The sequence below is a fragment of the Globicephala melas genome, chromosome 6 (genome assembly GCF_963455315.2).
Source record: "Globicephala melas chromosome 6, mGloMel1.2, whole genome shotgun sequence".
Lineage (NCBI taxonomy): Eukaryota > Metazoa > Chordata > Mammalia > Artiodactyla > Delphinidae > Globicephala > Globicephala melas.
In genome coordinates, this window is record NC_083319.1 from 3222848 (window position 1) to 3245997 (window position 23150).

The 23150-nt window shown below is 66.7% G+C and overlaps 1 protein-coding gene across 5 annotated transcripts in view; it reads left to right on the plus strand.

Annotated features, from left to right (window-relative positions):
- RXRA (retinoid X receptor alpha) overlaps positions 1-23150 on the plus strand; it is a 96062-nt gene that overhangs the window by 67118 nt on the left and 5794 nt on the right. For 2 of the 5 annotated variants that reach the window (XM_060299912.1, XM_070045663.1), the window contains exons 2-7: positions 2355-2620; positions 8429-8579; positions 9007-9186; positions 16845-17014; positions 20080-20209; positions 22117-22249. In XM_060299912.1, coding sequence (XP_060155895.1) covers positions 2355-2620; positions 8429-8579; positions 9007-9186; positions 16845-17014; positions 20080-20209; positions 22117-22249 — 1030 coding nt within the window. Of the gene's footprint in view, positions 1-2354; positions 2621-7546; positions 7800-7884; positions 8119-8428; positions 8580-9006; positions 9187-16844; positions 17015-20079; positions 20210-22116; positions 22250-23150 lie in introns of those variants that run through there. The other 3 variants (XM_060299910.1, XM_060299909.2, XM_060299911.2) reach the window with 3 other exon arrangements.

The following is a 23150-nucleotide window of genomic DNA, read 5'->3' on the forward strand; positions in this document are numbered from 1 at the left end:
CTGCTGGGGTTGGGACCCCTGTCCGATCGAGAGCCCCAGCAGTTGCCCCCGTGCTCTCTGGTGGAGGTGTCTGCAAAACAGATGTTGTAATGTCCATCCTGCTTCCCTTGCCCTCCCCGCCTGAAGTCGGAGGCGTGCTTCTCGGGACTGAGTAAAGGGGAGGGGCCAGCGCTAGCCTGCATCCTGCAGGGTGGGCTTGGACAGGGACCAGCTGGCTCAGGGTTCCTCATGCAGGGGTGGTCAGGGCCAGGTGAAATGGGCGTTCCAGTTGTCCCAGGGGCCTGGTAGAAAGAACCGTGGCTGCTCGGCCTAGGGGCAGCTGCAGGTTTGGGGGCGTGTGCCTGGGTAACTTTTGCACCTTCCCTGTGCCCGTTTCCTTGTCTGTCACAGGTGGGTGGACAGGGTCGCAAGCGTTCAGTGAGGTCAAGGATGTGCAGCCAGACCTTGTGGGTGCAGGGAGCTTAATGACTAATAGGGCTGGCTTGCAGTACCCATCTCTGCCAATAGGTGCCGCCATCTGGTTCTGGAATTTTAAGCTCTTATTTTCAAGTTCAGTGAAATGGTTTATTCCCAGTTCTGTGAATGGCAACGGTTTCAGACGGATCAGATGAGGCTCTTTTGCTGGTGCAGTGGCAGGCAGGCCCCCACTCCCTGGCTGGGAATTCCAGGCCCCCTTCCCGTGCCCCTCCTCCCTCAGAGGGCAGGCAAGGGAGGAGGTGCCCAGCAGGCTGGGGGTTACAGGATGGAAATGGGCAAGTGCTCCCAGAGAAGGGGGTCGCCAGGGTTGGCAGAGCCTCCCATGTTCCTGCGGGGACCACCCCACCCCACAGGCTGGCCACCGCCCAGCACCTCCATGGACAAGTTCACAAGGCCCTGGAGGAAGCTCGGCTCTGGCCGGGGTCGGGTCTGCCCGGCCCTGACTGTTGGTAGCGGTGTCCTGCAGCCTGTCCCCGAGACTCAGTTTGCACCGGTGACCAAAGTGGGTGAGAGGACTCAGGGGTGATGCACAAACAAACAAGGCTTCTTCCTGCCCCAAGCCTGGCGCTCAGGGACCGCTCGGGGCACGGCCGCTCCGAGGTTCAGGCAGGCGAAGTTCTCCTGCGGCTATTGCTGGTGCAAGCTGGGCACGTCCCCCGACTTGGGGGTACGTGGACGGGGGCCGCCCGATCACACCCGTGGCCCGCTCGACTTCTCAGAAGCATGTGTGATCACTGCAGGCCTGGCGGGAAGGGCCCGAGAGACCATTTTGCAGATGGGAAGGCTGAGGCCCACCGAGGGGGCGTGGCTTGCTCAGGACACCCTGCCAGAGGCCGGACTGGACTAGCTGTGGCCTGCAGCTCTGACTCATGCTGCCTTGTTTGGGCCTCTCTGAGTTCCCCACGGCCTGCTCAGGCCCCAGGGCAGTGGATTCACCCGGAGAGCCTCCTTCCTGGGGAAGCTTCTCGTTGAGCCCTCAGGGTAGGAAGGGGAGGCCCAATTAGTGCCTGGTGGGGCTCTGAAATCCCTGGCATGAAAGGCTGGCGTGTGGGAGGTCCCGGCCTCTCACTGCCGCAGCCTCTGTGGGTTGCCCGTCTGCAGGCCTGGTGCACACCTGGGCCCCCTCCACCAGGCCTGCCTGGAAGCTCCCCTGCCTCAGGCCGCACGCCACCAGTCCTGGGCACACAGGAAGCTGTATTCTTTGGGGCCCCGTGAGGTAGAGGGGCCTGGGGGCCTGTTGTCTTGGCCACCGTCGCTGGGGTACCTGAGCAGGCCCAGGCTGTGTGCTGGGCCTGCCCTGCCGTGGGCAGCGGTAAGAACACAGGGCCTCAATTCCCCATCTGTAAAATGGGATAATAGGATCGCCGTGTACCTCCTAACTGCGTGCGTTCATCTCTGCTGAGGACATGCACTGTTTCTGCTACACAGTGGGTGTTCCGAAAATGTCAGCCTTCGTTATTTTTATTATCCCCAGACTTTCACCTTGACCCCCTGAGTAGATGGGCAGAGGGGCTGGCAACTCCCGGCCACCAGGCGTTCCAGGTGGACAGGCCTGGGGTGCTGAGGGTTCCAGGGGCAGCCATCTGGCCTCCCTGCCCAGACAGGCATCTGAGAGCAGCTGTCAGCCTGCTTCTCCTGCATCTGCCTGGGGCTCAGCCTGAACCTTAAAGTTGGGCCAGGTGGGGCTGGTGCCTTGGAGGGGAGCTCTGGGCATGGCTGGACTGGCCTCGTGTTGCTGGGGAGCCGTAGGGTTGCAGTGGGGGTCCCTTGCCCTTCCACGGCCTGGTGTGGTAGCTGTGGCCTGAGGGGTAGCGGGCCAGGCTGTATCCCTCAGGTGTGGATTCCTGACTGGCCTCCTGTGGCTTCTTGTCTTACAGACTTCTCCACGCAGGTGAACTCCTCTTCCCTCAACTCCCCCACGGGGCGCGGCTCCATGGCCGCCCCCTCGCTGCACCCCTCCCTGGGGCCTGGCATCGGCTCCTCGCTCGGCTCCCCGGGACAGCTGCACTCGCCCATCAGCACCCTGAGCTCCCCCATCAACGGCATGGGCCCGCCCTTCTCGGTCATCAGCTCCCCCATGGGCCCCCACTCCATGTCCGTGCCCACCACACCCACCCTGGGCTTCGGCACCGGCAGCCCCCAGGTAAGTGCGGGGGCGGGGCCTGGACCAGAGGGACGGGGCCTGGCTTTACCCGCATAGTCCTGTGGACCCTGGGAGGCAGGTGCTGTCACTTCTCCCTTTCCTCTCTGGAAACAGTGTCAGAGAGGCAGCTTTCGCCTGGGTTTGAGCTCAGGTCTGGCCGACTCCTGTGCCCGTGGCCCTCGGGGGTCAGTGACCAAGCTTCCTCGCCGGCCCTCTGTCCCAGCGAGGCCCCCTCCAGTGCGGGGGGGACCTGCCCCTAGGACTCAGAGCTCTGTAGGGTGGGGACTCCTAGGTCCTCAGGCTGAAGCCGCCTACCTGGAGCCCCGTCATCCCCTGGCCTGCCCTTCTTGTGCCCAGGCCCGGACCCTTCCCCGCACGGGGTGTCTCGGTGCTCCCTGCCCCGACCCCCAGGCTCGGGCAGACGCTGCCTCCTCGGGGGTGCCAGGCCTGAGGCTCATCTGCCGGGCTTGGTGGTCTCTGTGGTCGTGTTTGCCCAGATGCTCCTCTGAACAGCCTGGCTTTCGGGGTTGGGTCCAGATCAGGAAGCTGCTGGCACCTGGTGGGCCTGACTCAGCCAGTTCTTGCCGTGGGGACCCCCGAGGCCTGGTCCACCCTCCCCTGGGCGCTTCTCGTCTGAACCCCTGCAGAGCTGTCCTGAGTGCCCAGGACCCCTGCTAGGCATCTCCTCTCCTGGCTCTGGGGGTTTCCTGGTGGATTTCTCACTGGATGCCTGGGAGATCTGCTGAATCCCAGGGGTCTTCCCTCTTTCTGGGGCTCAAACTGTCCTTTTGGACATTGGTGGGGCCCCCTTCCCTCTGAGTGTCGTTCAAGTCTGGGTCCAGCTTTCATCCCCGTAGAGGGAGGCCCCCTTAGAGGAGGGCTCCGTGGGGGAGGCTCTGGAAGCTGTTTCCACGGGGCTGCAGGACAGCGGCCAGAGAGGGACTCGGGCGCAGGCTCCACGGCCCAGAGCTGCACAGCTAGTCGTGTCAGCGTGTCCCGTGGGCTCCCTGCTGCCCACGGAGCCACGCCGCCTGCAGGACAGCCCTCCCCCGCCTCATCGGCTGGGCCTGTCCAGAGCTGCACAGCTGGTCATGTCAGCGTGTCCCGTGGGCTCCCTGCTGCCCACGGAGCCACGCCGCCTGCAGGACAGCCCTCCCCCGCTCCATCAGCTGGGCCTGTCCAGAGCTGCACAGCTAGTCGTGTCCGCGTGTCCCGTGGGCTCCCTGCTGCCCACGGAGCCACGCCGCCTGCAGGACAGCCCTCCCCCGCTCCATCGGCTGGGCCTGTCCAGAGCTGGTCGTGGAGCACCTGGCTGGCTCTTCCAGGGCCACCTCATCAGCCCCTTTGTGCCTGGAGGACGGGTGCAGAGGAGCTCGGGCCTCAGGTGGCCCCTCATGTCACCTGTCGCCAGAAGCAGGCAGAAGGCCGGAGGTGTTGGCACGGGGGTCTTGGCTGCCTTCCTGGGCCCGGCCGTGCCCTTGTGAGCGTATGGCCGCCACAGCCTGATGATGCTGCTCGACGGGAGGGCACACGAGGGCTGGGCCTGCACCCTGTCCCCTGGGAACCAGGACAGAGGCGGCACCTGCTGGCTCCCAGGGAGGGCCCCGGGAGGCTCCTTGCTGGCCCCCGGGCCCGGTGCCTGCCCTGCACGCCCCACGGGCACGCGTTCGGCAGGAGCCTGGGTGTGGAGTCTGGAGCAAGGGCTGTGCGGGGGCAGGGCCCGAGGGTGGCAGTGATGCCCCCCAAACCTTGAGGGAGCCTGGTGCCCCCGGGCACTGGTAGCCTGTCTGGGGGCAAGGGTGGGCGGTGCTGGCGAGTGGCGGTTTGGGGCCACGTCCACCCTGTTCTCTGTTGTTCTCTGCACACAGCCAGGTGCCTGGCACACGGTGGGTGCTTGTTGAATGCGGGTTGCTTGTGAGCGAGGGGCCGCAGGTCCCGTGAGGCTGATGAGGGGATGAGGGCAGGAGTGGAGCTTAGGAGGGGGTGAGGGTGGGGAACAAACCCCGTGTGCCCTTCTGGTCAGCCGTCCACCTGTTCCTCCGTAGGTCGATCAGGCCGCAGTTGGTTTAGCCGTGGTCTGAGCCCCGTGCGCGGCCTCAGCCCCCCCGACCCCTGCCTCCACCCCTGCCCCCGTAACTCCTTCCCTGGGCCCTGAGTTCAGCTTCTAGGCTTCAGCAGTTTGTCTTGGAAACCTGGGGTTCCCCAGATTCATGGAAGTGTGGGTGGAGCTCGAGGGGGACATGCCCCCACACCCTGCCTCAAAACCACAACCGCAAAGTCACAGAGCCGGAACCAGTGAGGCTTTCTGACTTCTGCTGTCAGGGAGGGCCTCCTCCTCGACCCCACCCTGCAGGGAAATGGAAACGGCGCGGGGGTGGGTCTGGGCAGGGCCAGGCTGGACCTCAGGTGCCGTTGCCGAGTTGCCCCGCCTCTCTGCCCGGGTTCGGGGGCTCCATCAGCCCAGGGAGCATTCCCCACCACATCCCGGAGCCCGCCCACAGGGCCTGGCACGTGTGGGCGCCTCAGTCCCCTGGCCTCACCAGCCTGGCGAGCCTCCCTGGAGCAGGGCCTGCGTGGTCCCTGCCTGTCCTCGCCGTGGGCACCGCGGCTGGGAGGCCTCTGTGATGGGGTGTCCGGCAGGCCACGTGTGCTTCACGGCGTTCGCCACCTGCCTTGATGGGCAGACGGAGGCCAGCGGGGCCAAGGGCCTGCCACCCCGTCCTGACCGTGGGGGATGGGCTGGGAAGGAAGGGCACGGTGGGCGTGGAAGAGAGGGGCGGCGAGGAGGCCTGGGGGGCCCTGATGGAGCCGGGTGGTTATTTCAGTAAGTCCTGTAGGCTCCGCGGGAACTGAGATACCTGCCAAGGATGTGAAAGGGGAAATGGGATGGGACCCCCATCCTGGGCACGCCAGGGAGTCTTTGGCCTCCAGAAGGGGCTGTTGGTGCCCCGGGTCTCCTAGGACACGTGACGGAGTGCAGGAGGGGAGCCGTCCCCCATAGGTGCGGGGGACGCTTTGAGCCCACGGTGGGTGGGTGTGCGTGTCTGGCAGAACAAGGCACCCCGCGCTCTGTCCTGGGGGCTGTGAACCAGTCCAAGGCCCACCAGCTTGGGGCTAGGGAGGGAGAAGGGCGACCCCTGTCCCCCTCAGCCTTGCCATGGCGGCCGTGCCAGGACCCACCAGTTGAGGCAGAGAAGGGAAGTGGAGGCCCCAGGCCCGGGGTGAGGATAGGGCTACAGCCAGCCGACATCTTCACACCCGTGCAGGGTCTCCTAGGGCTCCCCAGAGCCTCTGGGCTAACTGCTGTGCCCACGGGAAGGAAGCCTGAGCCCAGGAGGGCAGGGATGCCCTCAGCGTGTGGCCTGGGAGCCAGCTTGGCCGCGACACTGACCGTGACTGACGGCTCCATCCATCCTGCCTGCAGCTGCTTCCCTGGTGCTGCGGCCTGCCTGTTTCCTTAGGGGGGGCGCCGGGCCCAAGGGCCTGCACGTGGGGGCCTGGGAGAGAGGACAGGTGGCCCCTACCCACCCGGCATGGTTTGAGCAACCACAGAAAGAGGACACGCCCGAGCTCCTCTCCTCGGTGCCGCCTAGCGGATCCAGAGCCGCGTGGAGTCGCGGCCGGGCTCCCGCAGCCCGAGAGAGGCCTCGGGCCAGCCTCCAGCCTGCGCCCGCTGCTCCCACGCGCCCAGTGGCCCCTCAAGGCCTGCCGCGGCCCCTGCTGCTGACCCTCCACTCCCGGCCACACGGATTTCCTGCCCTTTTCCCAACAGTCCTTTGGTTTCCCCACCTCCAGACGTCTGCTCCGGGGGTGCGGGGGGCCCTCTGCCTGGGACGCCGCCTTCCATTGTCCGCGGCCCAGCTGGCCTAGCGGCGGCCCCCGGAAGCCCGAGTGCTAATGCCGAGGCTGCTGCGCCCCAGGCCGGCTTCAGGAGCTCTGCTGCTGGCGCTGCCTGCGAATCGCTCCGTCATCCCAGCGGCAGCCCTGGGATGGAGGCACTCAGTTTTCTCCAGTTTTTACGCGAGGAGCGTCAGGCCCAGAGCGATTAGATGATTTCCCTGCAGTCACACAGGGAATGGAGGAGGCAGAATCCCGCGATAAGCTGTGGCCGTCCCGCCTACGGCTGTGGGCGAGCTCTGCAGGCTGGGCAGGGCGCGTTCCTCGGGGCCTCGGGCGCCTGGCTGGATGCTCAGCGGATGGTCTGGTGGCTGGGATCACCGAGCGGCTCTGGGCCGGCCCGTTCCCTGGGGCCCTGGTTGTCCCTTCTGCCGTGTGCGGGGAGTCCCTCAGCGCTTGTGGCTCCCAGGGGCCTGAGCTCACACCTGCTCGGCCACTTAGCACCCGTGGGCTCTCTGCTGGTCCCCTGACCTCCCTGAACCTCCGTGTCCACTCTGGAAAGGGGAGGGCAGCTCTCCCTGCTCGCTAGGGGCTTTCCACGTGACAGATGCCGTGCACGGTGGCCCTTAGCAAACAGTCGGCGCCCCTGCTTAGTTGAGGCTCATCTGGGAGGTGCTCCTGAAGCCTGCAGGTCCTGCGGGGGTGGTTGGAGGTGTGGGGTACGTGTTCTTTGGGTGCAGTGGGGTCCTCTGGACGCCCTCTCGCCCCACCTCCTGCATCTTGACAGCCCCAGGTGGCCGGGGCTGGCCTCCCGGCCTCCTTGCAGCCCCCCGCGAGTCCCGTGGGGTTAAGTGACCTGATAGAACCACAGCCCACCTGAGCAGAAGAATCCAGACCTGTCCAGGGCTGGAAGAATCCCTGCAGGCGCTGGGGCTGGTGTGAAACAGCCTTTGGGATGGTTTGTGCTTTGAGCACCCGGCTCTTCCCATCCCGTGAGAAAGGGGGATGGGAGTAGGGGGTTGGGGCCGCAGGGAAGGAAGGGGGTGAGGTTCCCTTGTGCAGGAGGGGCCCAGCTTGGGGCGACCGGGGGGCAGCGTGGCAGCTGCAGTCCATCCAGAGACATCGTAGGACCTGACTTCCGCCTTTGTCAGGGGTTTGCAGAAGTCGGGGTGCTGGGGGGCCGCCCAGCTGGCGTCTTGGCGCCTGTGGGGACCGGCTGGCGCGCAGGATGCGGCGGGAAGCACCTCGGGGCCCTTGGCGCTGATGGGAGAGCTGGGGTGGGCGCAGCGGAACCAAAACTGCTGTGTCATTGCAGCCGCAGCAGCTGTTGCCAGGGTGACTGGTGAGTTTCCCACCCTTCTTCCTGGAGCAGTGTCAGGATGGCGGGAGGGATGGAGGGGTGTGTGTGTGTGTGTGTAAGGGATGTTGTCTCCTCCCTCTCTCCTTGGGTCACACGATCCAAGACCCCTACCCTGCCTGCCGAGGCCGGGGCAGAGTGGCCTGCTGGTGGACCCTGGATCTCCTCCCTCCTTGCTGGGACCAGGCTTCAGTGCCCATCTATGGGTTGGGAGTCCCCAAAGCGCCTGCCTCACCGGAGGATCCCAGCGCTCTCGCTGTCCTGTCGGGGGAGCGCCCAGGAATGGCAGGCGGTTCTTATTTAGGTGGGCGAGGGGCAGAGGGTGTGAGCAGGGGCCTTGCGGGTTCCTCCTTCGAGCCTGGGGTCCTGCGGGAGGGTCGGGCCCTGAGGGCAGGACGGGCTCCTCCGGCCTGGCTGAGGAAGTGGTGCCCGGCATCCCGCCTGCGCTCAGCGGGGCTGGGCCCTGCCGCTCTGCGTGGCTTGGGGTGGGCAGGGCCCCTCTCTGAGCCTCAGTTTCTCTCTCAGTAAAGGGGGTGTGTGGCAGCACCTTCCTGGCCCAGCAGCAGGTGCCTCGCAGCAGCCTGCCAGGGCTGACCCCGGCTTCCCCCCCTCAGCTCAACTCGCCCATGAACCCCGTGAGCAGCAGCGAGGACATCAAGCCCCCGCTGGGCCTCAACGGCGTCCTCAAAGTCCCGGCCCACCCCTCGGGGAACATGGCGTCCTTCACCAAGCACATCTGTGCTATCTGCGGGGACCGCTCCTCAGGTAGGCCGCGAGGGCACAGTGGGGACGGCAGGGCCCCCGGCCAACAGGGGGCTGCTCGGAGCTCCGAGCCGCGCACCCGGGACCTTCTAGTGTGTCCACGTCCGGGAGGTGGTAAGCGGCAGCGTGGCTTTGAGGCTTCCAGAGACGAGGCAGCTGTGGTGGTGACGATGGCGTGGGGGCAGCAGGGCTGTGCCCGGGGTGAAGGGCCCTTCGCGTCCCACTCCCGAGCCCGGAGCCCCGGGGGCAGGACGGCCGACCTCCTCGGGCCGCCATCTCAGACGCGGAGACGGCGAGGACCCCGGGGTCCGGGTCTTGGGCGGGGCCGGGATGCAGCCCTGCTGCGCTCCCAGGCTGGCTCCCTTACCCCAGTGGGACGAGCCCCTTCTGCCAGTTGGCCGCAGGCTGCTCACGGCCGCCCCACCTGCAGGCAAGCACTATGGGGTGTACAGCTGCGAGGGCTGCAAGGGCTTCTTCAAGCGGACGGTGCGCAAGGACCTGACTTACACCTGCCGGGACAACAAAGACTGCCTGATTGACAAGCGGCAGCGGAACCGGTGCCAGTACTGCCGCTACCAGAAGTGCCTGGCCATGGGCATGAAACGCGAAGGTAGGTGGTGCTGGCCCTCTCCCCTCTCGGAGCACAGGGTGTGGCTCTGGACTTGGCGGTTGCGCGGACCTCCTTTGCATACCTCTGATGACGGGGTGCTCACTCCCTCCAGAGGCGGCGGCTGCTGCTCTGTTGGCAGCACATCTCCGGGGGCTGTGAGCTCACTTACCGGCTCTTTCCTGAGTACCTGCTGTGTGCTAGGCTCTGGGATTACGGAAGAGACACTCTCGGTCCTGCCTGCTGGCGGCTCCCAGCCCCGCTGGGGACAGACATTGATCAGAGCCTCTTCAAGGTCATAGTGGGCCCGGCCGAGTGCCTGGGCTCTGGGAGAGGCAGAGGCAGAAGCAGCGGGAGCCAAGGCTGGGGGTGGGAGATGCGGGCGCTGAATGAGCGAGCCCGGGAAGGCGTGCGTGCGGGTCCTGGAGCCTCGTTCCCGCTGCTCAGTAGGGGCCGGTCGAGGAGACCCGGGCCCGGGGTGGGGCAGGGAACTCCAGAGACCATCGGGACGTTCCCAAGCCTGCTGGACGCCAGCTGGGCCTGGACTGTGCTTCCTCCTGCAGATCTGGCCGGGGTGCCTGGCGACCCCAGGTCCTCCCAGCAGAGGGACTCGGGCTGCGGGTCTCTCGGCCTTGGGTTGTGACGTTTATTGGGGGGGGTGGGGGCGTGTAGTGCGGAAGGCCGCTCCCCTGAGGTCGCTGAGCTTGTCAAGCTGTCCAGCCAGACCTGGGCCCGAGCCCGGGGTGGCTCCGCGTAGCCCTTGGCCATCCGTGGGCCTCGGTTTCCCCAGCGCAGGTTCGGCGGCTCCCGTATTCTGGGTGGCGTCTCTCAGTTTGGTCTGCGTCTCTGCTTGAGTGTCTCGCGCCTGGGGCCTCGCAGGTTTAGGAGGTGCTGTCTGGGATCCCTTCTCCGCTGCGGCTGTTCCCATGGTCCACGCGTGGCTTGCCTCCTTCCCACCGGCTTCTGTCGGGGTCTCGGGCTGGCGTCTCACCACCGAGGACTGTTCTCTCGTGGGGACTGCAGTTTTCATCTCCTTTCACTTGTTTCTCTCTTCAGCCCCACTCGTTCTTGCTGAGAAACCGAAACCTCAGCTGGGCCGTGTGGTCCTGCAGGATTTGCTCCTTGAGGCCGCGAGGCTGCCTGTGCAGTGCAGTGATGTGATGGGGCTCGGTGGTAGCCGCTGGTGAGGGGCGGGGTGCCTCCTGGGCTTCAGCGTGAGCGAGGGGCCGGCCTGGGCTCCGGGCCTTCCTGATCAGGGTACGTGTTCCATGGAGACCTTGGCCCACCCTTCTTTGTGTGGGTGGAGAAGCTGAGGCCCAGAGAGTCCAGGGCTTGTCCAAGGTCACATGTGGGGCTGGAGCCTGGGCTTCTGGCTTCCAGTGCAGATCTATTCCTTTAGACCATCAGGAGGGCAGAGGAAGCATGTGCCTGGCTGGGGGAGGCCTGTGCCCAGCCCCGGTTCCTCTGGCCACCCTTTGTAGTCAGGGTAGACTTCCTGGAGGTGGTGAGTGCAGCGTGGTTCCTGAAGGATGGAAACTTGGGCAGGGGGCAAGCGTGTGGTGGGCAGCAGATCAGTCTGCATCCAGATGTGGAGCCTGGCCAGAGGGGAGGTGCCAGTGTGCTGAGGGGAGGTGGGGCCCTGACATGCAGCTGCGGCTCGGGGCTCCCTGTGGGCACCACGGTGTAGAGTGAGCTGGCCACCCCTGGCGCCTGGTACCACGCCGGGCGCTGGGCACACAGCAGCGAGCCGTGGGCATCCGCCCGTTCACAGTGACCGTCGGACAGCCAGGCAGGGCCCCCCAGGTGTGATCAGTGCTGCCTTGGGGGAAGCCCAGGGCACTGTGGGAGCCCAGAGTGGGCCCCTGGCCCAGCCGTGGACATCAGGCAAGGCTTGGGTGGGCAGATGTCCAGCTGACACCAGAAGAGTGGAAGAGTGTTTGGCAGACCCCGTGCCCAGCTGCCGGGGTCAGCGCACGCCGAGGGCGAGAAACTCAGTGGATGTGGCACTGTGGGGCCCCAGGGGGTGACCGTCCACGGGTCCCCAGGGCTTTCCCGGAAACGCTGACCCCCTCCTCAGGCCCCCTCAGCCTGTCCACCTATGAGCCCTGGGCAGACCCCAGCTGCCTGCTCCCCCAAGGCCTGGGGGAGAGTGGATGACGCCCCTCTCCTGTCCCAGTGGAGCTGCAGGCTCGGGGCTGGGGAGGCACCGGGTCCGACCCCTCCCCTGTGCTCACGGGGGGTGTAGGAGCGCCTGCCGTGTGCGGAGCCTCTTTGGGGGCCCTGTCCTTGTCGCACACACTCCCAGCCGTGGTGCTGTGACGCTGTTCCCACACCTCCCGGGTGGAGAAATGGGGTGCAGGGGGGAGGGGCGCTCGCGGAGGTCTCAGGGCCACACTGGCAGGGCCGGGCTGCTCCCGTCTCTCGTCTGGTGCATAAATATGGAGCGTTGGGCGAGATCCTGAGGCAGACCTGATTTATGGGCCATTAGATAAATACCGGATCCCATCAGGACCCCCCGCACCCCCTTGCCTCCTGCTGGATTTATAAGTCACAAGCAGGCGGCCAGGACCCTCCTACACCGCCCTCTCCTGCTCCCAATACAACGTAAAACTCTCCTCACCGCCGCCGTCCGGCCCGCGAGCCCTGGGGCCACGGGAGGAGGCTCTGTCCTGGCGTGGGTGGCAGCGCCCATCGTGCTTCCCGTTGCCTGCGGGGCCCGGCCCACTGCCTCGCTCTCGGGAGGAGTGACCGGTGGCCCCGGCGCAGCCTCAGTGCCGGCCCTGCAGGGGGCTCGGTCCTGAGGCAGCCTCCTTCCTCTCTGCTGTCCTCGGCGACCCCCGCCAGGAGGGCTCCCTGGCAGTGGCAGGGCTGGTGGCAGCATGAGTTGGGGCCCAGTGGGGCCCAGGGGGACGGGGGCCTGGAGTGACACCCCAGCCTTGGCCGGGAGCACACAGGATGTGGCTTGTCCGCCCCCAGGGCCGGCCTGAGCCCTCCTGGGCGCCAGCCCCACGCGGGCGGCCATGCTGACCGGGCCGGCCTGAGCCCTCCTGGGTGCCAGCCCCACACGGGCGGCCATGCTGACCGGCCTCGGTGCCGCACGACCCCTGGGAGAGGCTGTGATCACACCCCTGGGGCAGGTGGGGCACAGGCTTGGGGCTGGCCCCTGGACCGGCCGACCGCAGGGAGGGCCGACGGGTACCCTGCCCCGCGCTGGTAAGGAGGGACGCGGCAGGCCCACGGCGTCTCGTGTCGGGCAACGGCAGGGGCGTGCGCACACACGCAGCCCCTGGGGGCTCGTTCCGCAGCATTCCGGGGTTGGTGGGGCCCAGGTGGGAGTTGCCCCGCGGGCCAGCCCTCCCCAGACTGAGCCCGGGCCTGTCCGCTGAGCGTGCAGCTGCAGGGCTCGGGGGCCTGCCTGTGCTCCCGTCTGAAGGGGGGAGACCTGACAGCAGCAGGCTGGAGGGGCACCCGCTGCCCCGCCTCTGCTTCCTTCTTCCTCTCTGAGGAAGGCCTCTCCCCGTTTCCTTCCTGCACCCCATCCCCTGCCTCCGAGGGACTGGGGTGTGGAAACGGCAGTGCCTGACGCGTGTGCGCCGGCGGGCATGGCCCCGCAGCGGCTGCGGAGAGGCCCCCGCTGGTTCCCCCGCCTCCCTGTGCGGGTGGGGCGCGTGGCTTTGCCTCTCCGAGCCTCAGTTTCCACGGGGTGCATGGGGGTGTCGGCAGGCTCCCCGAAGGGCCTGTTGGGGGGAACGTGGCGGGTGCCAGCCCCGCGCCTGGCGGGTGGTGGGGTCAGAGAGTGGGGGCCGCAGCGTGTGTGCAAGCGTGTGAACCCGTGTGCGTGCCCGTGTATGTTGCACGTGATCATTCTTGTGTGCAGGCGTCTTGTCCTGGGTTGAGCCCCCTGAGGGAAGGAGGGATGTGTCCTCCGAGCTCGAGGGACATAACTCGCCCTGTGACCTCTGACAGGGACATGCCCCGCCGGCCTTGAGAAGAGGCAGCCGGGCCAGAGCCCTTGGAGAAGTCCAGCCCTGCCTGCCCCGGGGGCCATACAGGGGATGGAGGAAGGGCCCAGCCGCCGGCGGTGCCAAAGCAAAGGAGGCGGCAGGCCTGTGGTCCCCCCACCCCCACCCCGCCCAGACACCCCTCCCACCTCGCGGCTTCCTGCCCGGCCCCAGGAGCCGGAGGGCGGCAGTGGGCACTGTGCAGGTCAGGGGGCGGGGGTCCCACCCTGGCTGTGGGCTGCTGCTCCCCAGGACGTCCGGCACCAGCTGTCTCCTGACGCCGGCGACCCCGCTTATGCTGGGCGTTGAGTGCCCCTCCCAGGCGCGTGCTCGGCTGCTGGGGGTGGGTCGGCCCCGGGGGCTTTCCTGGGGATCCCGGCGTGGGGGCCCGGCCTCCTCTGCCCTCCCGGCAGCGTCCCCTCCCCGTGCCGGCCCCTCTGCCCGTGGCTCGGGGCTGGGAGGATAACGAGGCCCTGTCTTGGCCGACGCCTCCCACCCGAGGCTTCCCGGCGCCAGCGGACATAAGTCAAACACAGCCACGTCTAAGAGGTGGTCGAGCTGCCAAAGCATGAATCCCCAGCCCCTCCCCCCTGCCCCCCCACCCCCCGTGTTTAAATAAAACAATAACATTTGTAATGATGCTGCTCGGAGCGGCCCGGCCCTTCATGGCTTCAGAGCGCTTCACAGAGCGCTCGCGAATTAATTCCGGACGCCCCCACGTAGGAGGCAAGTGCTGAGGGACCCCCCACCTGCCACCCTGTCCCGTCTGGAAGGGGAGGAGAACCCCTTAACTGGGCCGCGTCATGGGGGCCGTGCGCGTCCCGAGGGCGCCTCCTGCGGATCCAGCCTGGAGGCTGGTGCCGACCTCGTCCCTCTATGGCTGGGGAAGCTGGGGCACTGAGAGGCTAGGGGCTCGCCCGGGGCCACACAGCAGTTGGGGCAGAGCAGCGTCTGATTCCAGAGCCTGTAGCTTGAAGCCGCCTGTTCTCCTGAGGGCTCAGCCGCACCCCTTTGGTGCTCTGGGCCTGTTTCCCCACCTGCTCAAACGTGCCTCTCAGCTGCGTCCCGGCTCTGAGGAGTTAGGGTTCTGTTCAGAGGACAGACCCTGGGGACCCCCACCCTCAGGGTCTCAGGGACACCGGCCTGCCAGGGTCCCCATCATTCCGGATGCTGGTCCAGCTCAGCCTGTGGCTGCCGCCCACTGGGTCCACTCTTCTGGTCTGTGACCCCGTCCCCTGTAGCAGACGGCGACACGAGGAGGTGCCCTGCTCCAGCCCGGCATCCACTGTGTCGGAAGAGGCCAGAGCCAGGCCGGCCAACTTGAGCTCCCCATCCAGCCCCACCGGCTGTCAGACTTTCCAGAAGCACCAGGCTTGCAAAAACTCTGACTCGAGGCCTCCCGCCTGGCTCCGGGGCCCAGCTGGTGGATCTGAAGCGTGGGCCGGCCCTCTGTCCCGAGTCTCGCCACACGGATGGAGAATCTCTCGCTCGAGTCAGCGTTTGCGTCTTGGAGAGCGCAGCCCCTGCAGGGGCCATCCCTAAATAGCCATTTGTGGAGGCGGGAAGGATGCAGGGCCGGCCCTCAGGGAGCCCCGCGGCCCGGAGAGGGTCTGAACGGTCGTCGGCGGGGCCGGCGTGGTGGAGAGGGGTCCACGTGGACTGTTGCAGAGCTGTGGGCAGTGTCCCAAGAATTGCACGGGCCCAGGGGACCCCCAGAGAGCAAGAAAGGGAGCCCTCACGCCCCCAGGCTTGGAGGACGGAGCGGGGCTGGGCCGGCAGAGCCCCTAGAGCTGTGGCCTGAGGAGGAAGTGACCGCTGAGAACCGTGGCCGGGCAGGGCGGGCGCCAGAGCCGCGGACCCCCTCCTCCCTCCTGCTGGTCCCCTGCGTTTGCGAGACCCACCCGAGGCCAAGGGTGAGAGGGCCCGGGGTGAGGCCCCGAGCTCGGGCCCCGGAGCTGGGCAGGGCAGGTGGGTCTGGAGGTACGCGTGGGGGGCAGTCCCGTGACAGCGGCGTCTGCGGGAACAGGGCACTGTTTTGCCCAGTCCAGACTTCCTGCAGGGGAGGGTAAGCCTCGACGGAGGCCCAGAGGGGTGATGGCACGTGGGAAGTCCCCCGAGGGGCCGCGCCCTCCCGGCTTCCGGAAGGCTCCATGCTGGGGGCTGCGTGCAGGGCCTTCCCCTCGGTGGGGCTGGGAGTGTGTGAGAGGTTTCACTGCCGCCCTCGGGAAGTCGCCTCGCATAAGCTCCTGCTCTGCCTTGGGGTCTCCAGGGGCCCCAGGAAGCCTTGTGTGGGGTGGGGGCTGAGGAGCTGGTCCTGAGGAGGCCGTGGGCGCCCTGGGAGTGTCGGGGGACGTCTGGACATCTGCTCTGGCTCAGCAGAGCAGGACCAAGGGAGGGCGGCCGGCGGCAGTGGCGGGCCCCGTCCTGGCGCTGCGGCCCTCGCTTAGTGGCATCTGGCGCGTCCCTGGGGAGGCACAGGCCCAATATGCCCAGGGGCTCCCCCGTGCTGGTGCTGTGTGGGCAGCCTCTCCCACCCCTCCAGGCCTCCTTTCCCCGGGTCCAGGGCCCTTGGTGTCCCCAGCAGAGGAAGCGGGGGTGTGAGGGCCAGCAGAGGGCGCTGCAGAAGCCCCCGGGAGCCTTCCTGTGTCTTTGCGGGGCTCTGGGTGGGGTCCACAGCCTGGCTCTGGTTCAGCGTCGCCTTGGGCCTGCTGGGTGACCTCCGGGAGGTCTCGGCCCCTCTTGGGAAAGGGCGGCTTGAGCTGCATGGGCTGTGAAGTCGAGGGTCTGTGAACGCCCAGCCGTGGGGTGCCTGGTCCCCTCGGCCTTCCCTCCCACCCGGGTCTCCGCGGGGATGTGTTGGAATGAACCGTTCCTTCTCCGCCTCCTCCCATCAGCTTCTCTCCCTGGGTTCCCAGAAACTAGGCTGCCCCGACTGCAGCATCTGCTCAGGTTCTACCCTCGTGCTGGACCCCCGCACCCGCCCGGCCGGCCCGGGCTGTCCCGTCTCAAGCCTGGGTTTGACCCAGCTTGTGCTCTCCCCCAGCCCCTCTCCTCCCCGCAGCAGAAAGGGACCATCAGAGATCTGCATCTCACCCCATCCTCTTCCTGGGGCACATTGGACCCTGTTCTCGGCTACGCTCCCCAGCGTTGCACCCCTTGTTCTGCTCCCTAGCTGACGTGAGAGGCCCTTTCCTCAGCGGCATTTCTGCTCTGGTTCTAGGCCTTGACGCCTGCTACCTCTCGTGCCTGAATTGCTCTCCCTATTTTTCCCGTTCCTTCAATTTCATTGTCACTTTTTCTGGGAAGCCTTCCTGGCTTTGCCTCAGTCCGTAGCCCACCAAAGCCCTTCTCACTCCACGTTGGGATCCCTGTTGAACTGTCAGTTTCCTGAGAGCTGGGTCCCATCTGCCCTGGCCCTGGGCGGGTCCTGGGGTGACCAGTAGGTGAATCAATTAATGAGAGGCGGCGTGTTCTGTTCTCAGAGCGCACAGCCTCCAGGAGGCCAGGCTTGGGGCAGAGAAGGGGGCCGCAGTCTGGCCGGCTCTGAGCAGCATCCTTCTCCCCGGCCCCGGCCAGCTTGTGGGTGCGCTGCTCGGGCCCTGGCGGCGGAGGGGCTGCCGCGGGAGCTGCGGGCTGACTGGAAGCCTCCCCGTGCCTCAGCTGTGCAGGAGGAGCGGCAGCGGGGCAAGGACCGGGCTGAGAACGAGGTGGAGTCTACAAGCAGCGCCAACGAGGACATGCCCGTGGAGAAGATCCTGGAGGCCGAGCTGGCCGTCGAGCCCAAGACCGAGACGTACGTGGAGGCAAACGTGGGGCTGAACCCCAGCTCGGTGAGTGCACCCCCGCCCTGCTCTGGGGACGGTGGCCCCGGCGCGCTCCTGGGAGGGAGACCCCCTCTGTGATGTCCCCAGTCGGGTGGGTGAGGTTTTGGTTGTTTGGCTCAAAGCCCAGGACGTTACGGTAACCTTCAAGCTTCGTGTTGTCTCTGGCCCATCGTCCAGCTGGGTTTCAGGGGTTCTGTGTCTGCCCCAGGTTTGCGGGCAGCGTTAGGTCCAGACTTCATCTATGTCTCCCGTGTGTGGTCGGGGTGGGACCACAGCCCTGTGGCCTGCCCTGAGGTCTCCCCGGCTCACGGTGGCCCAGACGGCACCGGACGCACCTGCCCAGCTCCCTGCCCCAACCCCAGGGCCTTTGCACGTGCCGCTCCCTCTGTTCCTCCTCGGGCTTCAGCCTCAGAGAGGTGTCACTTCCTCGCGGAGCCCCTTTCCCTTTGACCCCCCTGGTGCCCCTGTTCTGTGGGCTCAGCGCCCCTGACGTTACTCTTCACGGCCCCTAGCACGTGGGGGCCACACCGCAGCGTGTGCAGTGGGTTAATTCTCCATCCTTGCCATCAGGCTGTTCCACGGGACCCTGCCCTGCCCGTAGGTGCTCTCACGTGGCCCCCACCCCCATCTCCGAGTGTGAGGGTCCCGTCTCATCTGTGGGGGGTCGCAGGCCGCCCTGCTGCCCCGCACTCTGTGATGCCCCAGGACCACGGCCCCTCTGAGACGCCCGCTTCGGCTGCGTGCCAGGGAAGGCGGGCCCTCTCCTGGGCGCGCCGCCTCTCGGCCTCTCGTAGAATGACTCCCGTCGGCTGTGATGCTCAGCGGTCCGTCTGGTCTGTGGTCCGGCCCGACCCCACGCCCCCTCTCCGGTCCCAGTGTGGGGTGGGGAGGGCTTCACGACTGAGTCGAAACCCCGAAAGAGAAGTCCTGGCCTGCCAGCTTTTGATTTTGTCAAGTAAGGACGTTATTGGGAAGAAAACAAATCTGCCATCTTCTCTCTCCACGAATTCAGAGCAGGCGGAGGGGGGTCTAGGGGACAGGCAGGCGGGCCGGCCAGGCAGCGGGTCTGCCCTCGTGCTGCAGCTTGAGCTGGGCTGGCCTGGGTCCCCCGCTCTGGGGACGGCTTGTTAGGCCCCTTCTCTCGACACCGGCGACACCTCTCTGCCCTGGGGCAGCCTCGGGCCTCTGCCTCGGGATCCCGCTGTCACCTCCTAGCACAGGGAAGGTCCCGCCCTCTCAGGCACGGGCTGGAACTCCAGAAACTGCCGTTGCATGAGGCCTGTTTTGTCTCTGAGCGGGAATCCAGGCTCGGAGAAGTTAAGTACTTGCTGGAGACCACCCTGCGGGACGGAGCAGGGCAGAGCTGGAGCCCCCTCCCCCAGGGCAGCCCCCCAGGCCTAGTCCTGCACCCACTGTGCAGGCAGACGTTGCCCCCAGCTCTAGGCGTGACTGTGCTCACCTACAAGGCCCCGGCCTGCCCGGGAGTGGCTCAGGGTGACAGCCTGTGCCCCGGACCTGCTTTGGGCCCCTTGAGGGCTCGGAGGGAGCCGTTGGCTGGTGCCCAGGGAGAAGGCCCGACCGCTGGGGCTCTCCTCGGGTCTTCCCCACGCCCCCCGCTTCCCCCTGCATGGCTCCCCCATGCCCCCCACCATCAGGCTTGTGCTCTCACCTCGAGGGGCTGCCCTGCGGTGTGGAAGGGCAAGGAGCACGGTCCCCGGGGAGTGCAGCCTGGCCGCAGTGGCTCCGGCGAGAACCTGGCCCTGGCCTCTGGCACGCTAGCTGCTGGGTGTTTCGCTCGTGTGAGTGCCCGTGGCTGCCGCTGTCCATCAGACGGGATGGGGTGGGCGATGCCCGCAGGGTGTCCTGGGCACGTGGTGTCCGGGGCCCAGCGAGTGTGTGGACTTCCGGTTGACGCTCCTGGGAGGTTTGTTGCAGAGCAGGTGGGGGCGGGGGCGCCCAGCGGCTGGTGCCTGTCTGCCCCTCCCCCTGAGGTCCGCGGACCAACTGGCCACGCCCCGCGGCTGCCGCCTCTCCCGGCGTCCCAGGTCCCCTTTCTGCTCGCCTGGCTCTGTCCGCCCCGGTGGCCTCGGTGCCAGTTGGTCACCGGGCCTCCCACGAGAGCCCTCAGCAGGCCCTTCACGGGGCTGGGTTGTTTAGGCTGCGTCATTGGGGGGCGGATGGTTTCTGTCAGGGGAAGCTCTTCCGAGGGGGCCTCCCCCGTGTGGCTGCCTGTTCCACATCCCGTGCACGGGCCTCGGTCCCCCCGTCCCCGGGCCCAGAGGTTGTCCACCCGAGCCCCACAGGCTGAAGCCGGGAGCAGCAGGGTGCCGCGGAGGCCGCCCAGGTTTCCTCGTCTCTGAGAATGACCGGGGTGTCCCCTTCTGGCTAGAACTTTCTGGAGGGGCCTCTGATGCACCCTCTCTGAGTGCCACCCCCGAGTCTGGCCTGTGACACGGGGTCACCCGGCCCCAGCCCCCGGGGCTGCGGTGGGGACCGAGTGGGTCGTAGCACGGTGTCCTTCCTGTGGCTGCTAGGACAAGTGACCGCAAATCAAGTGCCTAAGACAGCACAGAGTTTAGTGTCTCACGCTTCTCGAGGTCAGAAGGCTGAGCTCAGTGGCCCTGGGCCAAGTCAGGGCATCGGCAGGGCTGGCCCTTCTTGGGGAGAAGCTGCTGCCCGGCCTGTCCCCGCTCTGGAGCTGCCCGCGTTCCTCAGCTCCCGGCCCTTCCTCCGGCTCCGGGGCCGGCAGCGTCTTCCCTCCTCGACCTCGGCCTCCGTCCTCACGCCTTCTCTCCGCTCTGACCTCCTCCCCGCTCCAGTAGGGACCCTCGTGATGGCACTGGGCCCACCCACTTCTTCCAGGGTAACCTCCCATCTCCAAACCCTTAACTTGGCCATGTCTGCAGAGTCCCCTTTGTCGGGTAAGGTGGCACATTAGCAGGTTCTGGGGTATAGGACGTGGGTGTCACCGGGGGCGTTATTCAGCCGCCACTGCCGGGTAAGGCGTGTGGCGGGACCTGGCCTGGGGCTGCGTTCTCTGCTCGGTGCTCACGCGGTGCCCCTTCCCGCAGCCCAATGACCCCGTCACCAACATCTGCCAGGCGGCCGACAAGCAGCTCTTCACCCTGGTGGAGTGGGCCAAGCGGATCCCACACTTCTCCGAGCTGCCCCTGGACGACCAGGTCATCCTGCTGCGGGCAGGTGAGTGGCCGGGCCTGGCGGGGGCTGGGCAGGCGTGGACAGGAGAGGGGTGGGGGCTTTGCGGCCCCGCGGGTGGGACGCGGCCTTCCTGCTGCTGCGTGGGGCCGCAGGGGAAGGGGCACGGGCTGGGGCTTCTGCTCCGGCACTGCCCACCGCAGCCTGGGCTTCCCTCCCCTCCCTCATAAGGAAGGATTCAGTTTGGGGTCTCTCCTAGTGGCCTTCAGAGGGGTGACGGGCCGTCTGGGGGACCTGTGGAGAGGGAGGGGTGAGCATGTCCAGCAAGGGCTGCCCTCGGGGGGCTGTGTGTTCTGCCTTCTACCCCGACTGAGGCCGCAGCCCCTTTCCCAGGCTGGGCTTGCGATGCGCGAAGCTGGTGCAAAAACAGCTCGCTCGGTGCTCAGCACACACCCCACGGCCGAACGGGTGGTGAGGGAGATCCTGGGACCTGGGGGCGGGCGGGGGCGGGGGATGGGAGCTGCGGCTTTGGAGTCCCGACGAGGCAGCCGCCCGCCCTCCAGGCCGTTCTCTCATCTGGAAAGTGGGCATGACGGCCTTGCCGCGTGGAAGCCAGTTTCTGCTGGGACACCGGGGTCCTTGGCGCAAAGCTCCTGCCAGAGAGACAGTAGGAACTGGCCAGCTGGGAGGTGCTGGGTGGGATCCCCACCCCACCGGTCCATACGTGCGCACTGGGCCCTGCGGTGTGCACCTGCTGACCTGCGTGCTCCGGGCCTGTGCTGGGAGCCACAGGAGCATCGGGCCAGCCCAGCGCCTGCTGGGCCCACTCTTGGGGGCAGGAGGACAGGTGGCAGCAGGGTCAGAGGTAGGAAGGGGCTGGGCGGGCCTCAGTGGGGGATGAGAGGGAGAGAGGCAGAGTGATCGCAGAGTGGCAGGTAGGGCAGGCGCTGGGGGGCTGGTCCGGCCCCTCGCAGAGCTCTGGTCCTTGGCCCTGGTGTTTGGCCAGCGGGGTGTCCCTCGCGCTGAACCTGGGGGCGGGGAGAGCCCGTGCCCAGAGGAGTTTTCACTCTGGGGCACAAAACCCAACACCCAGAGCCGTCAGACCCGCAGGGATTGGGAAAGTCTGGGACCCGGGGTCGGAGGGCGTTCTGATTCACCGACCAGGCACCCCTTCCTCTCCCTGGGCCTCAGTTTTCCTCTGTATGAAACGGGGCCGATACTTGCTCTGTGGGGTTGAATCAGCATTCAGTGGGATGATCCTTGTGATACTGGCAGCCGCCAGCCCAGAACCTTCGGGGCACTCAGGAGTGGTGGCTGGGACGGGCACTAGTGACAGTCCTGTGGGATGTTCATGCTGTTCAGTTATAGGGTCATCGAGACACCTGCTCACAGAATCGCTTCCATCCGTCTCTGTAGCCCTTGCGCCTGCGCTGGGTGCGCCAGGGCCTCATGTAGAGAGAGCGGCGAGTTGGCCTTTGGCTCTAAACACCCCTTGTTTCAGCTCAATAATTTGCTGTTTTGTGGCATCCACAAAATGTCAGTCTCTGGGAGTTTGCCGTGGGGGGCCAGACTGGCGGCAGCTGCTCCAGGGCCGCCTGGAGAGGGTCCTGGGAGCTCCCTTGTGCTCCGTGGCACAAGCGTCTGGCACTTACAGAGAGAGACTTCCCTGGCACCCTAGTTGGGGAGCCTGGGTTAAGCTACGCTACAGGACATGCTCTGTGCAGGACTTCTCAGGGCCTTTACTGCACGCGCTGTAGAGGCATCCCCCAAACGTCCATGCTCGGGAACTTCCTTTCTGTGGAACGGTCATGGGCTCGGGGTTTCATGGAGCCCACTTTGGGAACCGTGGCTTGGGAGGGTGAGAGCTGCCTCTGGGGGGCCCAACGGGGGTCGGGGGCAGGGAGGCCCGGGGGTCTGGAGACAGCAGTGACCGTGTGTTCTCCCCGCCGCAGGCTGGAACGAGCTGCTCATCGCCTCCTTCTCCCACCGCTCCATAGCCGTGAAGGACGGCATCCTCCTGGCCACCGGGCTGCACGTCCACCGCAATAGCGCCCACAGCGCGGGGGTGGGCGCCATCTTTGACAGGTGGGGGCCCAGCCCAGCCCACGGACGTGACCTGCTTGGCCTTTGTCCTGTTCACGAGGGTTACACTTGCGGAGATACGGAGACGTGCAAGGACTGAGGTTAAAATCCCTCCGGGGACCCCCGACAGCCGCAGCTGACGTTTTTGGTTTACTTTTCTCCAAGTATGTTTTCAAGTCCTGCCCACAGGAAGGAAAGCTGCCCTATTTTTAATGCAAAGGTAGACTGTGCCGTAGGTACCGTTCCGTGCTGCTGTCATGTCGGATGCGGCGGAGACTCTTACGAGCTGAGACTAAAAGCATCGCGGCGCCTGTGAGCCCGCGCGCACCCTGTCCCCGGGTGCCCGGCTGCATCTCAGCGCTGCTTCTGGCGTGTCCCCGGTGGAGACACCGCTCTCTGCCCCTCGGCACACAGCCGGGGGGCCAGTGCTGGGTAGTGGGTAGGGGGCTCCGTTCAAGTACCTCCAGAATCATGGCCCACCTGCACTGCACCAGGCAGGGCGGACGGGAGCTACTCATTCCTGTCTCTGGGCCTTGCCTAAGAGCCCGGAGGACCTGGGGACCTGGGTGTCAGCTCAGCCAGCCGGAGTGGGAAGGGCTGGGGAGGGGCGTCCCAGGGTCCCTCGGGTGTGGGGGGCGTGGCACAGGAGTGGTGAGTGGGAAGGAGCGGGTGGCAGGGCGTGGGGGGTGGGGATGGTGGTGGGAGGGGTCCCAGGCGAGCCCCCGAGTACAGGAGCCTTGACGTTAGAGGGGAGCAGCAGAAGCCCCTCCTGTAGCCCCCCGGGGATAAACGTGGGAGCCCTGCTGCCCCGTGGGACAGCTCAGGGAGAACAGAGGGGCACCGCGTACCGTGGGCAAGCACTGCTTTAGACAGTGTAGGGATGTGTCTTTGCCGCAGGACGTTT